Raw genomic sequence first — 19,905 nt, 5'->3', positions numbered from 1 at the left:
TCCACCGAAAAGAAAGAATGATCAAATCCATGTTCTGATTAAACCGTTGAAATCAAATTTAAAATAAAACTTAATGCAGAAGTGTTACCTGAATCCATAGCGCTTCGGTAGATCGCTGATGGTATGATCTTCAAGAACTTGTATATGTGATCCTTTATCTTTTTCTAGACCTAATGAGAGGGACTAAATTCTCTTTCTAACTTACGGAAAACCTGAACAGAGGGCCGTTATATAAGGTTTTGGGACAATAAGCTAATGTGTTTGGGAGTCTGTACAGGGCAGGTTTTTTTACATAGTGTACCATACCATATAAGATATCGCAGAGTCCACCAAGATTAGATCACATAAATCAGACCTGAACCTAAGTCAGTTTTACAATGTGTGGTTCAATGTATGTGCACACGATTTTCTAACATCTAGCCCGTGAACACCCACAAGAAGGATCTCTTATATGCTATTATCGATGAAAAGTCATGTCTTGTGTGACAGAAAACAACCGCATTCACAATACCTTTTCTAGAGAAGATTTCACAATTTTCGCCAACAAACCTTCAGAGCTTCTCGCTTAAGATCGATTCCCCCTGGGATCATAAAAGTGGCTTGTGCAAAATGTCCTTTGCGAGCTAGGGCACTCACCAGGGGTTTATTATCCAGGCGGGAGGGTCAATCAAGTGATTCTCACTTCCTAGGCAGCACCTCATGAAATATATATAGAGAGAGTAATGCGTAGCAGCCTAATCAAAACACAATTGTGTAGATCCAACGGCCAGCATCACTATTATTTAAAAAAAAAAAACTAAAACGCACTCACGCATTTCCCCTCTCCCTCTGTTTCCCCAACCCCACAGCGATGCAGTCTTCACCTCTCTCTCTCTCTCTCTCTATATATATATATATATATATATATATCTCTCTCTCTCTCTCTCTCTCTCTCTCTATATATATATATATATATATATATAGAGAGAGAGAGAGAGAGAGAGAGAGAGAGAGAGAGAGAGAGAGACTCATCATGGCTAAAAGACTGATCATGCAAATTCACGAGCAGATTAAAGACATCAGGGAAAAAAAAGGTAGGATGGAAAATTTTGCTTATAAAATACAAAGCCAAGCAAAATGTCCCGAAACAAGCACTCAGCCATCAAGGCAAACAAGATGTATAAACATATAAACACAGTCATCACCAACCATACATTCAATCTGCAATTCACAGAAGACTGCAAGAGAATACTGTGACATGTACAACAAATTGCACAAGATCTTCAGGCAGACTTCTCTGTGTTCTGGGGCGATGGGATAGAGTGCGACAGCTTCTTGTACGACTCAGAACATGAGTAGGAAAATTCAACCATGGCGTTGAAGAGGGAAGGCAAGCCCGTCTTCAGACTACCCAATGACTTTTCCCTTGTTTGTTTGCAGAGCTTCTGGTATAATTCCAGCTCTTCTTCCCACCTTTTCTTGCTAACTTGGACTTGATAATCCTTCTCTTCCACAACAGGATCCTTGTCACTGCTGCCCTCAGCCCTGTCAGGATCGATGTCCTCCTCGGGTCGTTTTTTCTGCTTGTACCTCTCTAGCCACTCCTTGTAACTACGAAGTTTCTTGTCGTAGTCTCTCTTAGCATCCTCACACTTATGCCTCTGGTTCAGCTCCTCCTGTTGCTGTACAAATATAGCTTTTACAACTGCAGAAAAGCTTGTTATGGCATTCTTGGTCACGTCATCAGGCAGATGCTCAAGTTCATCATTCCATTCTTTAAGGAGGTTCTTAATGGGAGGATCGACGACCCTTGGTGGTGAGGAAACTTTATCCTTCAAGCTGCTTTCTATGGGAATTAAGCTAAGCCGCACCCAATTGTTCAGTGTTTCGATATATTCTTTCTGATGTTGCACCAGCTTCTGGAATTCCAAGCCCCAGTCACTCGTAACATTGCAGAGCTGTTCTGTACGTTTATGGTGTGATTCAAACGTTTCTTTGCAAGCATTGGATATGTCAAGGAGCCTGAAGTTGTTAACAGTCATCTTCTGATTAACGTGACTGGCATGCATGGTCTCCCACATAGAAGCCATCCTGATACAGAAGATGCAGCGTGTCAGGTGGCCAGAAACTACTTGTTCAGCCTTAAAAAAATGCATGTAGTGGCCATAATCACCTAAACATAGTTACAACACTTCGAGTAACGTGTTCTCTAAAGTCAACAAATCCTGTCAAAGGCCTCATGTTCGGCATGTTGTCTTACTATTGATCAATCTAGTAACCTAGGCTAAAAATAAAGTTCATGTAGATCTTCATCTAAGCCTTAGTTCCTACATGTCAGTCACGGGTTTCCCATCCATGAAACAGGAAAAGCAGCAACAAAAGATGGATCAGCGAAGATGGTCAACGAAGAGAGAGATGAGCCCAGGATCAGTTAATATGGTTTCACCACTAGTGGCAACTCAGAAAACACTTAGTTTTAGTTGATATCATGTACAAAATCACTTATTGCAAACAGAATTAATGCAACTGACTACTAAGAATTTCACAATCAGTTAGAAAGCAAATAAGAAACTCGTTCATATAGATATGAATCACAAGTGCTGATAAATTTGGTTGCTTGAAACTTCAACACGGTGGAAACAATAAATTAAGACCCTAATTTGGGACACAGGATTCAGATATAAGAAACAATATCTATCAGCAGAAACAGATGTATATACTGTTCAAAAAGTTTCTTTTGTTTCATAAACCAAGCTCTAGTTACATGAAAGCAATAGAAGAAAGACCAGACCAAAATACCAACTAAAAAACTTCACTTCTCAACAATATGCTGACCCTCAAGTATGAAGGCTGTCACTGAGAAGCAAAGCCAAGGGTTCAAGACATCCTTATAATGATAGACTCTAAAATGCAACTCACCCATGGTGCCACTAGGGTATTGATATAAGGAACACAACTCAGAAACATGATGTGAGGGAGAACTTACCAACTTTGGTAAACAGGTGACAAACATTGACAACTACAAAGATATCATATACTGTCTTTAAACACAAGGATTTTGGTACTTTGGTACAAGAGCATATACAGCATAAGAAATAACAGAAATACTGGTAAAACAAAAATTTTGAATATTAAAGAAGGTATCCCGAGACACATGGAAGACATTGCGAGGCATGACTCAAGGGGGTAAGACCCATGAATGCTACAAAGAAACTAATGTATCATGGACATTATCTATTTGTGCAGAAAAAGTAATTTCCATCATAGTAAGCTATAATCCACCCAAATGTCCAGTAAGAAGTAATCAACAAGGATTGAATCAGAACAACAGTTGACCATCCCAACCTCTTTTCCAAGTTCTAACTTGTAAGTTTGTAATTACAAATGCATAACTACATCATGCTGACTGCAGATGTACTGAGGAAGCCTCGTGCTATTTCACATTGACAGTGTTATGCAGTTGTGTTGGTGCATGCTGTCTTCTACAAACTGTGACTTAGTTCTTGCAACTCATATGTGTTCCTTTAACTTTGAGCTCTCTACAACATCAAAAGTCTCCAGTTATAGAGTCCTATTCGTCTGCAGCTGTAAACTCTAATCACACTCACCAGCCTTATCATATCATTCAATTTGCTATGGACAAGGCAGACGAGTCATATAAAAGTATACACGATCAACATTTAAAAGTTTTACCATTTAAGTTCACAAACCTGGAAGAGGTAAAAAATGGTTGAAAATATGGACATGGTGATTAAAGCTGCTAGGTAAAATGCTTAGTGGGAACTACAGAATACACAATGTCAACGACTGCTACCGACAAAATTTGCCACGTGAGAGCCCAACAAATTGCACCACCCTTATACAGTTATCCCTATAAGTGATGACTGGTCACCTTATCCTGGACTGCTCCTATGTTAAATTAAGTTCAATTCATTGGCTTACATAAAGAATAAGAATCATGCAGAATTCATGATCTAAACCATATCTTCCAAGAAAGAATATGAGTTGGCACTAATGGATCTATAGAAGGCAACACAATTTTCATGTGGGCGTACAGTTGCAAATGGCAGCATCCTTGCCACAGGAAGTTAACATGTTCAAATGAAAGCAAACAGCAAAAGAGAGAAAAATAAAATCAGAAACATCCATAAATAGAAAAAGGTAGCAAGATAAAAACGAATATATTTGATGGTTCATAGAGATGGATATAAGTGTGTCCATCTGTATTTTCTTGATTGATTGCATCTTACCCATTAACAAGCTCCACAAGTTTTGGATAGAGTAGTTCATCACGCAAGCGATAAATCTCTGAGACAGTGGAATCCATGGATTGCATATCGACAATGTATTTTGTGTGTAGATGACTTACAGCAGCTTTAGTTCTTTCAAGTGCCTCAGAACTAACACCATGTTTTGTTTGCTTATTTAGCGAAGCCATCTTCCTTTGATACTCAATTTTTATAGTCTCACCTGCCTGAAGGCCACAATTTGAATAAGTGAAAGATTCAGAAGAAATCAACAACTCCACATGATCTAAAGAACTTGCCAGTAAACCAATAAAAGACACATCAATTTCCATATAATGCAAGATGCAGCTACCTATGTTATCATGAAAAATATCCACTGGAAGCCTATCAGCCAAGACAATGTGCAAAAGAACCAATATTGTGACTGATTTTTTAATCTGAACCATGTCATAAGTACCATAAAAAATATGAACCTGTATGACACATGTGTTAAAATGTACACTCAAAATCAATATTGTAAGTATAAATATATATACTTATATACATAGAGATACGTATACATATTCTATATGTATACGTATCTCTATATATAAGTATATATATTTATATATTTTTATCTTTTTTACCCGAAAGGGGTATTTTTGTCATTTTACATTTTGCGCATATTCCATTTGGAATATGCTGTAATTTTTCCATTATTTTTTGCAATTCTTTTAATTTTATTTTTTTCTTTTTTGCACTTTCAAAAAGTGCATTGGGGGTCTCCCCAATAGAGTCGTTGGGGAGCCCCCAACGGTCACAATTGTGACCGTTGGGAGCTCCCCAACGACTCCTTTGGGGAGCCCCCTCTTGCCTTCTTTCTTCTTGTATAAATAGGGGTGTTCCCCCTTTGTATTTTCTCAAGCTTGAGAGTCTCAAGCATTTGCTTTTATATATTGAAATACATGCATTATTGCATGTTTATTATTTATACACTTTTTGTGTATTTTGTTCAAGTGTTGTGAGAGTGCTTTCGTGCACTTCTTTTATAAGGTTTTTATGCTTGTTTATGTATTGTCTCTTCGTAGACAATTTCACATGGTATCAGAGCTCGGTTGTTGATTGGAGATCGTGAGATCCGCCTTTGTTCGAGTGCCTCGAAAACCGTGCCTTCGGATTTTTTGAGATTGAAGTGGTGGATCTTGTTTCTCAAATATTTTAGAAGGATCTTGTGCTAAGAAGAAGTGGAAACATCGTATTGGTACGCTTTTTTTCTTCTTCTCTCTACGTCTTAATGGGTGAGAAAGAGTCTCACTTTGCCCTTGGCTTCAAGTTGAATGGGTCCAACTATCATATTTGGGCCGGGAATATGGAGGCCCACATAAAAGGAAAAGGATTGTGGGGTTATGTGCAAGGAACAATTCCGGAACCGGAACCCAAGATAACCATAATGGACGGAAGTGAAATCAAGATTCTTGAGGGAGAGGAAAGGATCAAAACTCTTGAAGAATACTCAAAGAAACACGACGAATGGGAAATGAAGAATTTCAAGATTCTTTCTTGGTTCTTCGCATCCGTCGAAACAAAGATTAATGCCAACATTATCAAATTCAAAAAGGCATCGGAAGCTTGGCATTATCTCGAGAAGATGTATACATCAAGAGACCTATCTCATAAGTATTACCTTCAAAAGAAGGCCCTCTCCCTTACTCAAGGTGAAATGTCTATTAGGGAATATTTTGCCGATCTTTCCTCTATTTGGGATGAGCTCTTTATGCTTGAACCAAAATGGAGTGGAGAGGCAATTGAACTCCGCCACAAGCAACTTGAAGAAGATCGTTTCTTCAATTTTTTGAATGGGTTAAGACCGGAATTTGAGCAAATAAGGTCATCACTTCTATCCTCATTTACTCCTCCCTCTCTTGAAGATGTTCTCACCAAATTAAGTGGTGAGGAGACTCGTATGAATTTATGTAAACAAGGACCAAGTGTTCTTATGGTTCCTTGTAATTATGAAGAAAATAATGAGGTTAATGCCGTATCAAGACCCGGAAATAATGTAAAGACCTATCGTCCTCCTCACTTTAAATTCCAAAATCAAGGAGGAGATGGTGGACAAAGAGGGAAGCGGGACTATAGCAAGACTATATGTCACTTTTGTAAAGAACCGGGGCATATCAAGCCGGTATGTCCCAAATGGAAGAAGCTCCTTGCTATGGCCACCACCGGCGCACCACAAAAGGAAGAGGCATCATCAAGTGGGTCACTCTCATTGAACCAAATAATGGAAGCCCTTCAACCTCTTCTCAAGGGAGCTACATCCGGTGCCGCCGTGTCTACTTCTTCCATTCCAGGTAAAGTCCCTTGGCTTTTGGACTCAGGTGCATCCTTTCATATGTCCCCAAACATGTTTTCACTTTCCGATTATTCAAAAAATACTTCTCCATCCTTTGTTTCCACTGCGGATGGAACTTCTCTTGAAATTAAATGAATAGGTAATTTTGAAACTCAAGACTTTTTTATTCCAAAAATTAGATTTATACCTAAACTTAATTTAAATCTTCTTTCTGTTTCTCAACTCTCGGATCATGGTTGTGATATTAAATTTTCATGTGATAAATGTTTAATACAGGATCGCCTGTCCGGGAAATTGATTGGGGAAGGCTTTAGAAAAGGCGATTTATACTACATGGAATCTCTTCGAGTTCCAAAATCTTTTTGTAATGTTGCCCGAAACAAAGATATAAACATGTGGCACAAAAGACTTGGTCATCCTAATATCACCAAGTTGTCTTACTTACATTTTGCAAAAGACCTATGTAAAAGTTCCTTTTCTTGTAATGACTGTATTCTCGGAAAAATGAAAAGTTTACCTTTTGAGCAAAGAACTATGTTCTCATCAAAACCCTTTGAAATTGTTCATTCCGATGTTTGGGGACCGGCACCTGTTGTCTCAAAAGGAGGTTTTTCTTATTATGTTATTTTTGTGGATGATTTCTCTAGATATTCATGGATCTTTTTTCTTAAATTCAAACATGAAGTCTTTTCATGCTTTAGAACTTTCCATTCGATGATCAAGAATCAATTTAATAGTAACATAAAGATTTTTAGAAGTGATTCTGGAGGAGAATATCTCTCCAACCAATTTAAAATATATCTTGAAGATCAAGGAATCATTCACCAAAGATCTTGTCCTAAAACCCCCCAACAGAATGGGTTGGCCGAAAGAAAACATAGACATATTATTGAGACCACTAGAACCCTTCTTATTTCCCAAAACATACCAAAAAATTTTTGGGCTGAAGCTGCACTTGCTTCTGTTTATCTGATAAATCGTTTGCCTTCTAGATTATTAGGAAAAATATCCCCTTTTGAGATTTTATATAAACTTGAACCAGATTATAATAGATTACGAGTCTTCGGGTGTAAGTGTTTCATACTTACGGATAAGAATGACAAACTCTCTCCCAAGGCTATCCCCTGCGCTTTTCTTGGCTATTCTGAAACTCAAAAGGGATTTCGGTGTTATGATCTTCGAGAAGATAAGTTATATGTCTCTAGAAATGTAACTTTTTTGGAAAATGAAAGTGGATTTGAAAAAAATGTTTTGCAACAAGAAAATTTTGATTATTCCTTCCTTTTTGACTTATTGTCTAGTAATGATGATGTATCTAGTGATGATGATGTATCATCAAACCATGATGAGGACATTGAGGGTAATGTCGAAGAGCATAACCAACAAGAAGGCAGGAGTTCAAGTGATCCAATAACATACTCACGTAGAAACCAAGACACCTTTAGAAGTGCTATTGATCAATATAGTGAACTTGTTCCTGTTCTCGATCACCGTAGATCCGAGAGAAATAGGAGACCTCCAACTCGTTTTGTCTCCTTTGATTCCTTTTCACCCCGATATAGGACTTGTCTTAGTGCCATTCATTCTTATTTTGAACCTAGAAACTTTGAAGAAGCTAAAAAATGTATAGAATGGCAAGAAGCTATGCAAAATGAACTTAATGCTCTTAAAAGGGCTGAAACTTGGGATTTCGAAACTCTACCCATAGGAAAGAAAACTATAGGTTGTCGATGGGTTTTTAAGGTTAAAACTAAGAGTGACGGATCCCTTGAAAGGTATAAGGCTCGCTTAGTTGCAAAAGGGTATGGGCAAGAGTATGGAATTGATTATGAAGAAACTTTTGCTCCTGTAGCCCGAATGGTTACAGTTAGATGTCTCATTACTATTGCATCTATTAAAAATTGGAACATTTTTCAAATGGATGTGAAAAATGCTTTTTTAAATGGTGATCTTAACGAAGAAGTATATATGGATGCCCCACCAGGCATGAAGATTCCTGAAAATAAAGTTCTTCGTCTTCGAAAGGCTCTTTATGGATTGAAACAGGCTCCCAAAGCCTGGTATGATAGATTTACCAGTGTAATGTTGGAAAATGGTTTCTTCTCATGCTATACTGACACTGCTCTATTTACTAAGAAATCTAAAGCAGGGATTGTAATATTATTGCTCTATGTTGATGATATGTTAATTACAGGTGATGATGTTCAAGGAGTCAAGGGTATTAAGTCCGTCTTGACTTCAAAATTTGAGATGTCAGACTTGGGTTTTCTGACATATTTTCTTGGAATTGAGGTTGCTTATTCGCAACGTGGTTATTTTTTATCTCAGTCTAAACTTGCTTGTGAGATTATTGACAGATCCGGGATTTCTGATGACAAAGTATGCGAAACTCCTGAAGTTGTGGGAGCAAAAATGAAAATTGACGATGGTGTTCCTTTAACCGATCCTACCCCTTACAGGCAGCTGGTAGGTTCGTTAATGTATCTTAGTATTACTAGACCTGACTTATCACATGCTATACACATCGCCAGTCAGTTTCAGCACGCTCCCACAACCGTTCATATGAGTGCTGTTCTTCGCATCGTCAGATACTTGAAGGGCACAATAAATAAGGGAGTATTTCTATCTTCTTCTTCTGATTTAAAATTACTTGCTTATACTGACTCAGATTGGGGAGGTGACCCTAGTAACCGTCACTCCACCACTGGTTTTTGTGTTTTTCTAGGTGAATCTTTGATTTCATGGCGATGTAAAAAGCAACAGAAAGTCTCTTTGTCATCCACTGAAGCCGAATACAGAGCCATGGCATCCACTACCATGAAAATTGTATGGATTCGACAACTTTTGGAAGATATGGGAGTACCTATCCGAGAACCAACAAAGCTGTGTTGTGACAATAAAAGTGCAATCTATATTGCCAAAAATCACACCTTTCACGAGCGAACAAAGCATATAGAGATGGACTGCCATTATGTCAGAGAAGAATACTTGAAGAAGGTCATTGATCTACCATACGTGACGTCTGAGTATCAACTTGCGGACTTCTTCACAAAGGCTCTTTGTTCGCCTAGATTTCATTTCCTTCTGGACAAACTTGCGGTTATCACACCGTAAGTTTGAGGGGGGGTGTTAAAATGTACACTCAAAATCAATATTGTAAGTATAAATATATATACTTATATACATAGAGATACGTATACATATTCTATATGTATACGTATCTCTATATATAAGTATATATATTTATATATTTTTATCTTTTTTACCCGAAAGGGGTATTTTTGTCATTTTACATTTTGCGCATATTCCATTTGGAATATGCTGTAATTTTTCCATTATTTTTTGCAATTCTTTTAATTTTATTTTTTTCTTTTTTGCACTTTCAAAAAGTGCATTGGGGGTCTCCCCAATAGAGTCGTTGGGGAGCCCCCAACGGTCACAATTGTGACCGTTGGGAGCTCCCCAACGACTCCTTTGGGGAGCCCCCTCTTGCCTTCTTTCTTCTTGTATAAATAGGGGTGTTCCCCCTTTGTATTTTCTCAAGCTTGAGAGTCTCAAGCATTTGCTTTTATATATTGAAATACATGCATTATTGCATGTTTATTATTTATACACTTTTTGTGTATTTTGTTCAAGTGTTGTGAGAGTGCTTTCGTGCACTTCTTTTATAAGGTTTTTATGCTTGTTTATGTATTGTCTCTTCGTAGACAATTTCACAACATGCACACAAAGTGGACTTAGCTCCAGTCATAATAACAAGCCTTAATAATCAAACTTGTTCTCAAAATATCATTGTCAATGCCATTTCTAGGGATTTTGGAAAAAAAAAAAGGAGCGGAAAGTTCTAGTAAGAATATGATAAATGTTGGGAGTGAATTGAATTGAATTTAAATGACTTTTCCAAATCTCTATAAATTTGAGAACCTAGGAAAACCCTTGAAATTTTGTATCCTTCTTTTTTTTACTTTTCCAAAGGCAAAACATCACCAAAGAAAATTTTGAAATCTTGAAGATCTCTGTTAATGCAGCTCTTATAGATGCAGTTATACTCTTTGAGAAATTAGAGCCAAAGACACATGTTTGTTTCACTTAAATTAACTAAAACAAATTTGAAGTTCCGAGAATTCAAATTTTGTCACGGATGATGAATTCCATAGAAACAGGAAGCCAAGCAAAGAGAACATGACAATATAAGCAATGAAGAGATTTTGAGGTCCACCTTTACTTCATCATAAAGTTTCTTTTCCCATGCAAGCAATTGATCAAGCACAGTTGCATGAGTTTCAGAATCTTCTGCATCAAATGCGTCCTTCTTGTCATCAGGGTTATGGATTCCACTGAATGACCGGTTCCACGTGATAACATGCATGACTTGTGCAGAATGATCAATGTGTCCTGTATAAAGCATGATATGTTAGATTAGATCCAAAAATGCATTTTAATTAGAGAATATCTATAATTCCACTTATGTAAACAGATTCAAAATCGAGATCCTTTGGCAAAAATAAATGATGCTACTTCTACCATCCAGCAACCAGCACCAGTTGGAGAAATATATCAGATACATTATTAGGTTGATTTCTTGATATTTTTTTATACCAGTTCAAACTTCAGATAATACAAAATAAAAACACATGCTTGAGAAAATGAGATGATTAGTGACTACATTAACTGCAACACCTGGAGAAATAACAACCACAGTTCCATAGGGTTAACAACCAAAACTAGGCCTTGCCAACTCATGGCAGCATACCATGTATCCAATATCAAGTGCTTGCTCTGTTGCTCAGAATCTTCTTCAGCAAACCAGTCACAAGGATCTTCCACGCTTAGAACCAAGTAGAACCAGAGTAGTAATAGCAGTATCAACATCACTTCGTTGTTCATCCTCGACAATGCAGTAGAGTGACTCTAACCTTGTGACTATGGTCCATACGAATGGGAAATGAATATATCGCCACAAGGGTCATACTAAGTATAACTCTTTTGCAATGGGAGCCTATTAACTCCATCATCTACAATCAGAAAACTGCTCAAGTTTTCATGCCACCAGAATCATATGAAGGTAACCATAGTGATCCACACTCGACACTATACAAGATTCTCCCAAATGAATCAAAGAAGCTGAAAACTAATCAATTACCATAGTGAAACCAGCATTTAAGCAGTGCAAAAGTGTTGGGTTGGGTACCGGGTCCGCCCATGATGGGCGAGATCCGAACCCGGCCCACCATTTTAGGAGGGGACGGTTTTGGAAACCGACCCCCCCCTTTCTTTTCTGGTGTCTCTCTCATTTTGAAAACAGAAGTGGAAAAGAGGGAAACGGTTGTGCACATTTGCTGTGGAAAAGAAGGAAACTGCTGTGCACATTTGCTGTGTATGTACACAGTGATTAAATGTGCACAATAGAAGAAAGAAGAAGAAAACGGTGATAGTGAATCAGTGGACATTTGGTCTGTGGATAATCGTTCTCTCCAAGTGAGAGCACGAACTCGTTGAGCAAAGCAAGCATCATCGATCCGTTTTTTTTGCTTCCGCAACAACCTGAAAGGTATGTATTCGAATCTCAACATTGGTATCAGAGCAACGGGTTTTAGATGCTCGTTTTTGCTTGCGAATTTATTTTTTTTGTTGATTCATGGCCGGAATAAGAAGGGGTTCATGTTGGACGCATGCTATGGGGGCTTGTTTATATCCCTAGTGCCGAGGGCAACCCGATGGGCCAAGCCTACTCGGCTTGCCATGGGACAGGTTAGGGATGGCATGGGCGGGGCATGAGCCAGCCCAACATGATGGGTCTGACCTGCAGCCAGAAGGGCTGCTAAAACTCATGCCTTGGCCCTGAAGCACAAGCCACAGGCCTGCTCAGGACCTGTGGCAGCAATGGCCGGAATTTTTTTTGCTCCTAGCCTGCGGCATATGCCGCAGGCTCAGTCCGGCCTGACCCGGCCCTGTGGCACAGGCCGCAAGCTTGTTTACTCCTGGCCCTGCGGCATAGGCCGCCGGCTTAGCCCGGCCTGACCGGTCCTGCGGTACAGGCCGCAGGCCGAGACCCAGCCCTACGGCATAGGCCGCGGGCAAAGCCCGGCCAGAACCCGTTCCTGCAGCATAGGCTGCAGACTTAGCTCAGCCTGATCCAGCCCTGCAGCATAGGCTGCAGGCTTAGCTCTTGGCCCTGCAGCACAGGCCGTGGGCCGAGTTCATAGAACTGCGGCAAAGGCTGAGAAATTTTTTGGCTGTACCCTGGTAGGGCCAGGGTCCTTGTGGGTCGAGGCATTTTAGCTAATGGTTGGAGCCACGAATGAGTCGGGCATTCATGAATCCATTTTTATTATTTATTATATATTTTATTCATGTATATGAATGAATATGATATAATCATATTGATTATACGATGAATTTTTAAGTACTTTGGAAGTACTTATTCTATGAATTAATATCTTATTCAAACAGTCATAATACAGTTTAGATGAATATAATTATCTTAGGGAAAGTGAGAGATGATTGTGAACGTAGTGATCTTTCGATTCCACACCCTATGAAAAATTATATGTTATCTAATCGTGTGATTATAACTGCATATAGATGTGCTAATGATTAGATCATAACATGCTTGAATAACATTTTTTTTGCGCATTGTTTTATTCTTATCTAAAAGGACATGGCTGCACCAAGTAAATCAATAATGGACTTGGCACGTATTGAAAAACTGAATGGTGATAATTATGATATATGGCATAGAAAGATTCAGTTTACACTGGAGGAGGCTGAGGCCTTGGAGGCTCTCAACCATACTGTGGAACGACCTGAAATTGGTACTGGGGCACAATCTCGTAAGGATATAGAAACCTATGAGAAATGGAAGCGCATGAATACTGTTGCGCGTGTCACCATGCTATGTTCTATGCAGGATGACATCATGTGCCAATTTGAGCATTATAAGACTGCTCAACAGATGTGGATGGCCCTTAAAGATAAGTTTGGGGGAACATCAGCCACAAAACTAAGGAGGCTAACCATCAGGTTCGATTCATACAGAAAGTCCCCTCAGCACACCATGAGCCAGCATCTCAGGGAGATGGCAAACATGATTAGAGAGCTCAATAGTGCAGGGCATACCCTTACAGATGAACAACAGGTCCAGGCTGTGATTCGTTCTCTGCCACACAGTTGGGAACATATGAAAATTAATATGACTCATAACGAAAGTATTAAGACTTTCGATGATATCGCCCGTCATGTAGAACTGGAAAATGATCGCCTTGAAGCGACTCAACAATCTGGCATGAGGGCATATGTGGCAGAAAGTTCGAAAAAGCAAAAATCTTTTAAGAAGAAATTCTATGGACCAAGAAGGTTCAAGAAGGGTAATAAGAAGGGACAAGACAAAGAGCAAGAAAAGAAGCCTTATCAGCGCTCTGGGAAGCGTGGAAGTAAGAAAAATAAGGCAAATGCAAAATGCTTTAAGTGTGGCAATTTGGGTCACTATGCTCGTGAATGTCATGAGCAGAAGAAGACTCAGGAGCCACTGACCATGTGACCAAAGACCGCACAAACTTCGTCGAATATAGGAAGATGCCATCTGGTTCGAAGTGGTTGTTCCTGGGGAATAACACTAGAGCAGAAGTCAAAGGAATCGGGACTTGCAAATTGGATTTGCGAGGAAGACGATCTCTATTATTATATGATGTTCTGCATGTTCCAGAGATTCGACGAAATTTAATTTCAGTTTCTGCTTTGTCTATGTTAAACTATAAACTTGTGTTTGGGGATGTCAATGTTGACATCATTTGTGGACAAACTTTAGTTGTTTCTGGTTTCTTGATGAATGGTTTCTATGTGTTGGACACAGAACTTATTAATTTGAATGTTAATGATGAATGTTTTTCACTTGTTTCAACTGCTAATAATATGGATGTGGATGTATCTGTATGGCATGCTCGGCTTGGACATATAGGGCAAAAGAGAATGGATAGGCTCGCACGAGAGGGTCTTTTGGGATCCCATGCGAAGATTGAAATGCCTATATGTGAGCATTGTCTTGCTAGAAAAGCAACTCGATTACCTTTTGGAAAGGCAATTAGAGCAACCTATCCTCTTCAATTAATTCATTCAGATATATGTGGGCTAATGAATGTGGCAACGAGGCATGGAGCTTCATATTTCATCACTTTTATTGATGATTATACACGATTCAGCCATGTGTATTTAATTACGCATAAATCTGAAGCATTGGATTGCTTTAGATCTTTTATGAACATGGTAGAGAATCAACTTGATCGTAGGATCAAGGCTTTGAGAACAGATCGTGGACGTGAATATCTATCCGAACAATTCAAGGGATTGTGTGATGATAAAGGGATAGATAGACAATTAACTACTCCTCGAACTCCGCAACAAAATGGTGTTGCAGAAAGGAGGAATAGGACCCTCTTAAAGATGGTCAGGTCCATGATGGCGCAGGCAAATTTACCTATTTCCTTTTGGGGTGATTGCTTATTAACTGCCGCTCATGTATTAAATCGTGTACCATCTAAATCTATTTATTCAACTCCCTATGAATTGTGGAAAGGCAGAAAGCCAGAATTGGCTTATCTCAGGCCCTGGGGGTTTGCTGCATATGTCCATAATCTTTCCCATCAATATGGAAAATTGGGTCCTAGGGGAAAGAAGTGTATCTTTATAAGATACTGTGAACATTCAAAAGGATATGTATTCTTAGGAGAGAATACTGATGGGAGTATTTCTGAAATAGATTCTAGAGATGCCACATTTATTGAAAGTGAATTTCCTAAAAGGGGAGAGATAGAGCGTCACTTCCAGTTCTATGAATTGGATGATGAAGATCAATATAAAGAGATTGATCATCATGTTTTAGAGACACAAGAGGATGTGTTTATACCACTATTGGATAGTGGGAGTAACACTCAAGTGGATATTGATTTTGATGAAGATCTGACAACTCGAAAGAGTCTGAGGAAGAGAATTCCTCGTCAGAGATTCCAAATCGAAGGGGAAGCCTTTGTGGTTTTGCCCCAAGATGATAATATACCTAAGAGTGTTAGAGATGCTCTATCTTGTCCTAAAAGGAATGAATGACACAAGGCAATGGAAGAGGAAATGAAATCCATGGCATCCAACGAGGTCTGGGATCTTGTTAATCTTTCAAAAGGAAGAAAACCTATTGGGAGCAAATGGGTTCTCAATATTAAAAGAAATGTTGATGGATCTATCGAGCGATATAAAGCTCGTTTGGTTGCTAAAGGATACACACAAATGGCAGGGATAGACTATGATGAAACATTCTCACCTGTGGTCAAATTGACCTCTATTCGCCTTTTGTTAGCCATAGTGTCACATATGGATTTAGAATTACATCAGATGGACGTTAAAACTGCATTCCTTAATGGAAAACTAGATGAAGAAATATATATGGAACAACCCGAGGGGTTTGTTACTGCTGGTTTTGAGCGCAAAGTGTGCAAGCTCAAACGATCCATTTGTGGATTAAAGCAGTCATCCAGACAGTGGTATTTAAGGTTTCATGAAACTATCATGAGCAATAACTTTGCTATGATTGATGAGGACCACTGTGTTTATCTTAAGCGTCAAGGTCCAAAATTTGTGATTCTAACTCTATATGTGGATGATATTTTATTGGCTAGTAATCATTTGGAGTTTCTAAAAATCATTAAAGAGTGGTTGTCCATTCATTTTGAAATGAAAGACATGGGTGAAGCATGCTTTATGCTGGGCATAGAGATAAAAAGAGACCGTTCAAAAAGACTTCTTTCTCTTTCACAAGAGTCATATATAAAGAAGGTCTTAGAACGATTTCATATGCAAGATAGTAAACCCATAGATACTCCTGTTGCAAAAGGGAATGATTTAAGTCTTAAGATGTGTCCAAAGGAATCTAAAGAAATAGAAGCTATGTCCAAAGTCCCTTACTCCAGTGCAGTAGGCAGCCTTATGTACCTTATGATGTGCACCCGACCTGACATATGTTATGCAATAGGGTTGGTGAGTAGATATCAAGTTAATCCAGGACAAGACCATTGGAAGGCTGTCAAGAGGATTATGAGATATCTTAAAAGCACATCGGATTCAGTTCTTTGTTACCATGGTGATAACATGCGTGTGGTAGGCTATACTGACGCAGATTGGGGTGGGGACCCTGATGAGCGTAAGTCTACGTCTGGCTATGTGTTCTTGATGAACAATGGAGCTATATCTTGGTGTAGCAAGAAGCAGACGTGTGTAGCCTTGTCCACAATGGAAGCTGAATTTGTTGCAGGATCGTTCGCAGTGCAGGAATGTGTTTGGTTAAGGAGATTCATCAAACATTTGGGACTCTCTTCTGAAGCAAAACTACCAGTGACTTTATTTTGTGATAATCAAGCGGCAATTGCGTTTGCTAAGGATCCCAAGTTTCACAATAGAACCAAACATATTGATACGAGATGCAAGTATATGCGCGATATTGTATCTAAAGGCAAGGTTGCCTTGGCATATGTTAATACCCAAGATATGGTGGCAGATCCCTTTACTAAGCCTATCTATAGGGATTCTTATGTTAAACATGTAAAATCTATGGGTATTTGTAAGATTTGATATGCTAATGTTATTCATATTTTCTTTCTATGATCATTGTATAGCATGTTGCACATCTATATGAGTATGCTACCAGGTTTGAGATAAATCTTCTCACACGGATTTATCGCCTCAGACGCTACTTGTGGGCGGGCTGAGATGAGATGTAACAAAATCCAGGATTGCTGAATTAAGAAGCATGTCGGATTTTGGGGATATCATGTGATTATAACTCAAAAGAGTGGGAGTACAATGAGTTATGATATCCGCCATATATATACGTATATGGGATGCATCGCCCTAACCGGGTTAGGATGAGGTCTTGTGTATATTTAACTATATGGAGAGACCGACCTTGATATCTAAATATCAAGGGTAACCTGGTTGACCAGATCTGAGGACTTGGATAGACATTGCATGGGAATGTGCATCCTGAAGGACTCAAGTTAGTTTCTCGGGAAGGAACTGAACTAATAAAAATCTGTACGGCAAAGAATTTATGGTGTATGCATACACTCACTGGAGTGAGAAAGTCTTGCCGTAATACGTGAGTCATACCACGTATGTCACACCATGACTATAAGTCGACCACAAAAGGAAATGAAGAATGGTCCATGCTTCTTCATTGTGTGAGTCCTTAATATATATATAGATATAGATATATATATTTTGATGTCCTTATTGACTTTTAACCTTATTTTAAGGAGAAAGATGAGTGTTGCTACTTTAGCATGTTGCTTAAGGCCATGTATGATTCGGTCTAAAAGAACATGTCTGGGAAAGCAACTTATCTTGATTCAAAGAATAAGAGTTGGAAAGGAAGATCATTTGACATTTTCAGATTATGCACATGTTAAAAGCTAGCTTATTTTTTCGCATCCTGGGGATGTTTATGAGTTTATGATGAAACATGTGGCATAATGAAAGGCCTTGTCTAGCATAGCTTAGCACTATAATATGTGTAGAGGGATTCAGTATGCTAGAATATGAAAAATGTATTTGATCTAGGACACAGTGAGCTTTTTACTTGGCTTGTGCAGGTATACCTTGTGTTATCTTATTGTTTGCAGGTTTAGACTATTATGTTACACTAATCGGTACATAATATGTCTCCACTCCCTAAGCTCACGGGTCGCACGGTCCATTTGCCAGTATGAATACCTGATGTTATTCACCATATGGACACCTTTGGTGTTCTTTCTTCTTATATCTCTTCCCATCACGTACGAGTGGGAGAATGTTGGGTTGGGTACCGGGTCCGCCCATGATGGGCGAGATCCGAACCCGGCCCACCATTTTAGGAGGGGACGGTTTTGGAAACCGACCCCCCCCCCCTTTCTTTTCTGGTGTCTCTCTCATTTTGAAAACAGAAGTGGAAAAGAGGGAAACGGAACGGCTGTGCACATTTGTTGTGTATGTACACAGTCATTAAATGTGCACAATAGAAGAAAGAAGAAGAAAACGGTGATAGTGAATCAGTGGGCATTCGGTCTGTGGATAATCGTTCTCTCCAAGTGAGAGCACGAACTCGTTGAGCAAAGCAAGCATCATCGATCCGTTTTTTTTGCTTCCGCAACAACCTGAAAGGTATGTATTCGAATCTCAACCATAGTGAAACCAGCATTTAAGCAGTGCAAAAGAATTGCATTTGTTCACAACTCAACAAATCTAGATATCTGCACAAATTGAAGTGAAAAACTAGCGATGAATCCTACAGTATACCTAGCTTGCAAACAATCCCGAATCGCAGAAGGGCAGAAAGGTGGGTAATGTGTATTCAAAGAAGTCTAATCAGAAATCGGTACGCTACAAACACAAGCAAAACTACCAATCACAAAGCAATAGCAACAAATCTGAGCTAAACTGAAAAAACAGAGAGGAATTGCAGCAAGAAGGCGAGTTGGGGAGGGTGAAGAAATCACCTCGATTATCGGAAAAATTCGAATGGTAATGCAATCGATGGGCCTCGAGCATCTTGGTAACCGCTTGGCCGCTCTCGGACGCCTTGAGGAACTGATCATCCAAATCATGCAGGATCTGGATCATGTTCGCGCTCCCGGCCCTGGTCCTCTTCGACTCCGAGCCCGAGACCGCCAGCTGTGTGATCTGCTTCGGCTTCTTCGAGGCCTTCGGGAGCACCAGCGGCGGAGGAGCATCCGCCTGCGCAGCGGCCTTCTCCACCTGCTCGACTGCATCCTCGGACCTGCTCCTCCGATCCTCCGATTTCCGCGAGGCTTTCGCGTAGCTGCTCTCCTCGTCGTTTACGGTTGGAGGAGGCGGAGGCGGGGGTTTGCTCTCCTCCGGGGCGGGAGGCGGAGGGGGCTCGTCGATGGACACCCCCGTCAAGGGATCGGAGTCCAGGAAGAAGAAATCCTGCCAGTGGCTGGTCTGTCCGGGGGGAGGGAGAGGGGCGTGGCTGCCACCGGAGACCTCGGCGTCGGCGTCGGCGTCATCATCCTCCTCCTCGCGGATGGTGCCGTCTGGGTGTAGAGGGGGCTTGGGGAGGCGGAGGTTAGGCATGCTCATGGCCTTTTGGAGCGGAGGGGGAGGAGGAGGAGGAGGTGGTGTGTGTGTGGTGAACTCCTCGGGGAGAGGGGGTGGGGGAGGTGGGAGGTGATCGACGGGGGGTGCTGGGGCGGAGGAGGTGGGCGGGCGGGGGTCGAGGACCTCCCCTTGGCCGTAATCGTTGAGGGCCGCGCCGACGTTCTTGAGGGACATGGCGTAGGCGGAGTGGGCGGCGGCGAAGGCGTT

At 40.1% G+C, this 19,905-nt stretch overlaps 1 protein-coding gene across 1 annotated transcript; it reads right to left on the bottom strand.

Moving 5' to 3' along the window:
* Nucleotides 1–1,074: 1,074 nt before the first annotated feature.
* On the bottom strand, nt 1,075–19,675 carry LOC149841974 (protein ROLLING AND ERECT LEAF 2-like). Its single transcript, XM_090001233.1, has 4 exons — nt 19,077–19,675; nt 10,781–10,956; nt 4,230–4,453; nt 1,075–2,070 (listed from the first exon to the last, which is right to left on the bottom strand). The coding sequence occupies exons 1-4, from the start codon at nt 19,672–19,674 to the stop codon at nt 1,263–1,265; spliced, it is 1,806 nt and encodes a 601-aa protein (XP_089857359.1). The 5' UTR covers nt 19,675; the 3' UTR covers nt 1,075–1,262.
* Between the last annotated feature and the right edge of the window lie 230 nt (nt 19,676–19,905).

Source organism: Nuphar pumila, chromosome 3 (genome assembly GCF_984573655.1).
Source record: "Nuphar pumila chromosome 3, dmNupPumi1.hap1.1, whole genome shotgun sequence".
In the NCBI taxonomy this organism is placed as follows: Eukaryota; Viridiplantae; Streptophyta; class Magnoliopsida; order Nymphaeales; family Nymphaeaceae; genus Nuphar; species Nuphar pumila.
Note: the sequence above shows the minus strand (reverse complement) of the source record. Positions and strands in the feature narration are given on the sequence as shown.

Coding starts and splice junctions, on each gene's coding strand:
- LOC149841974 (XM_090001233.1), bottom strand. CDS start 19,674: ATGCCTAACCTCCGCCTCCCCAAGCCCCCTCTACACCCAGACGGCACC. Junction 10,957..19,076: donor GAATTTTTCCGATAATCGAG/GTGATTTCTTCA, acceptor TGCTTTATACAG/GACACATTGATCATTCTGCA. Junction 4,454..10,780: donor AACTTTATGATGAAGTAAAG/GTGGACCTCAAA, acceptor TGTGGCCTTCAG/GCAGGTGAGACTATAAAAAT.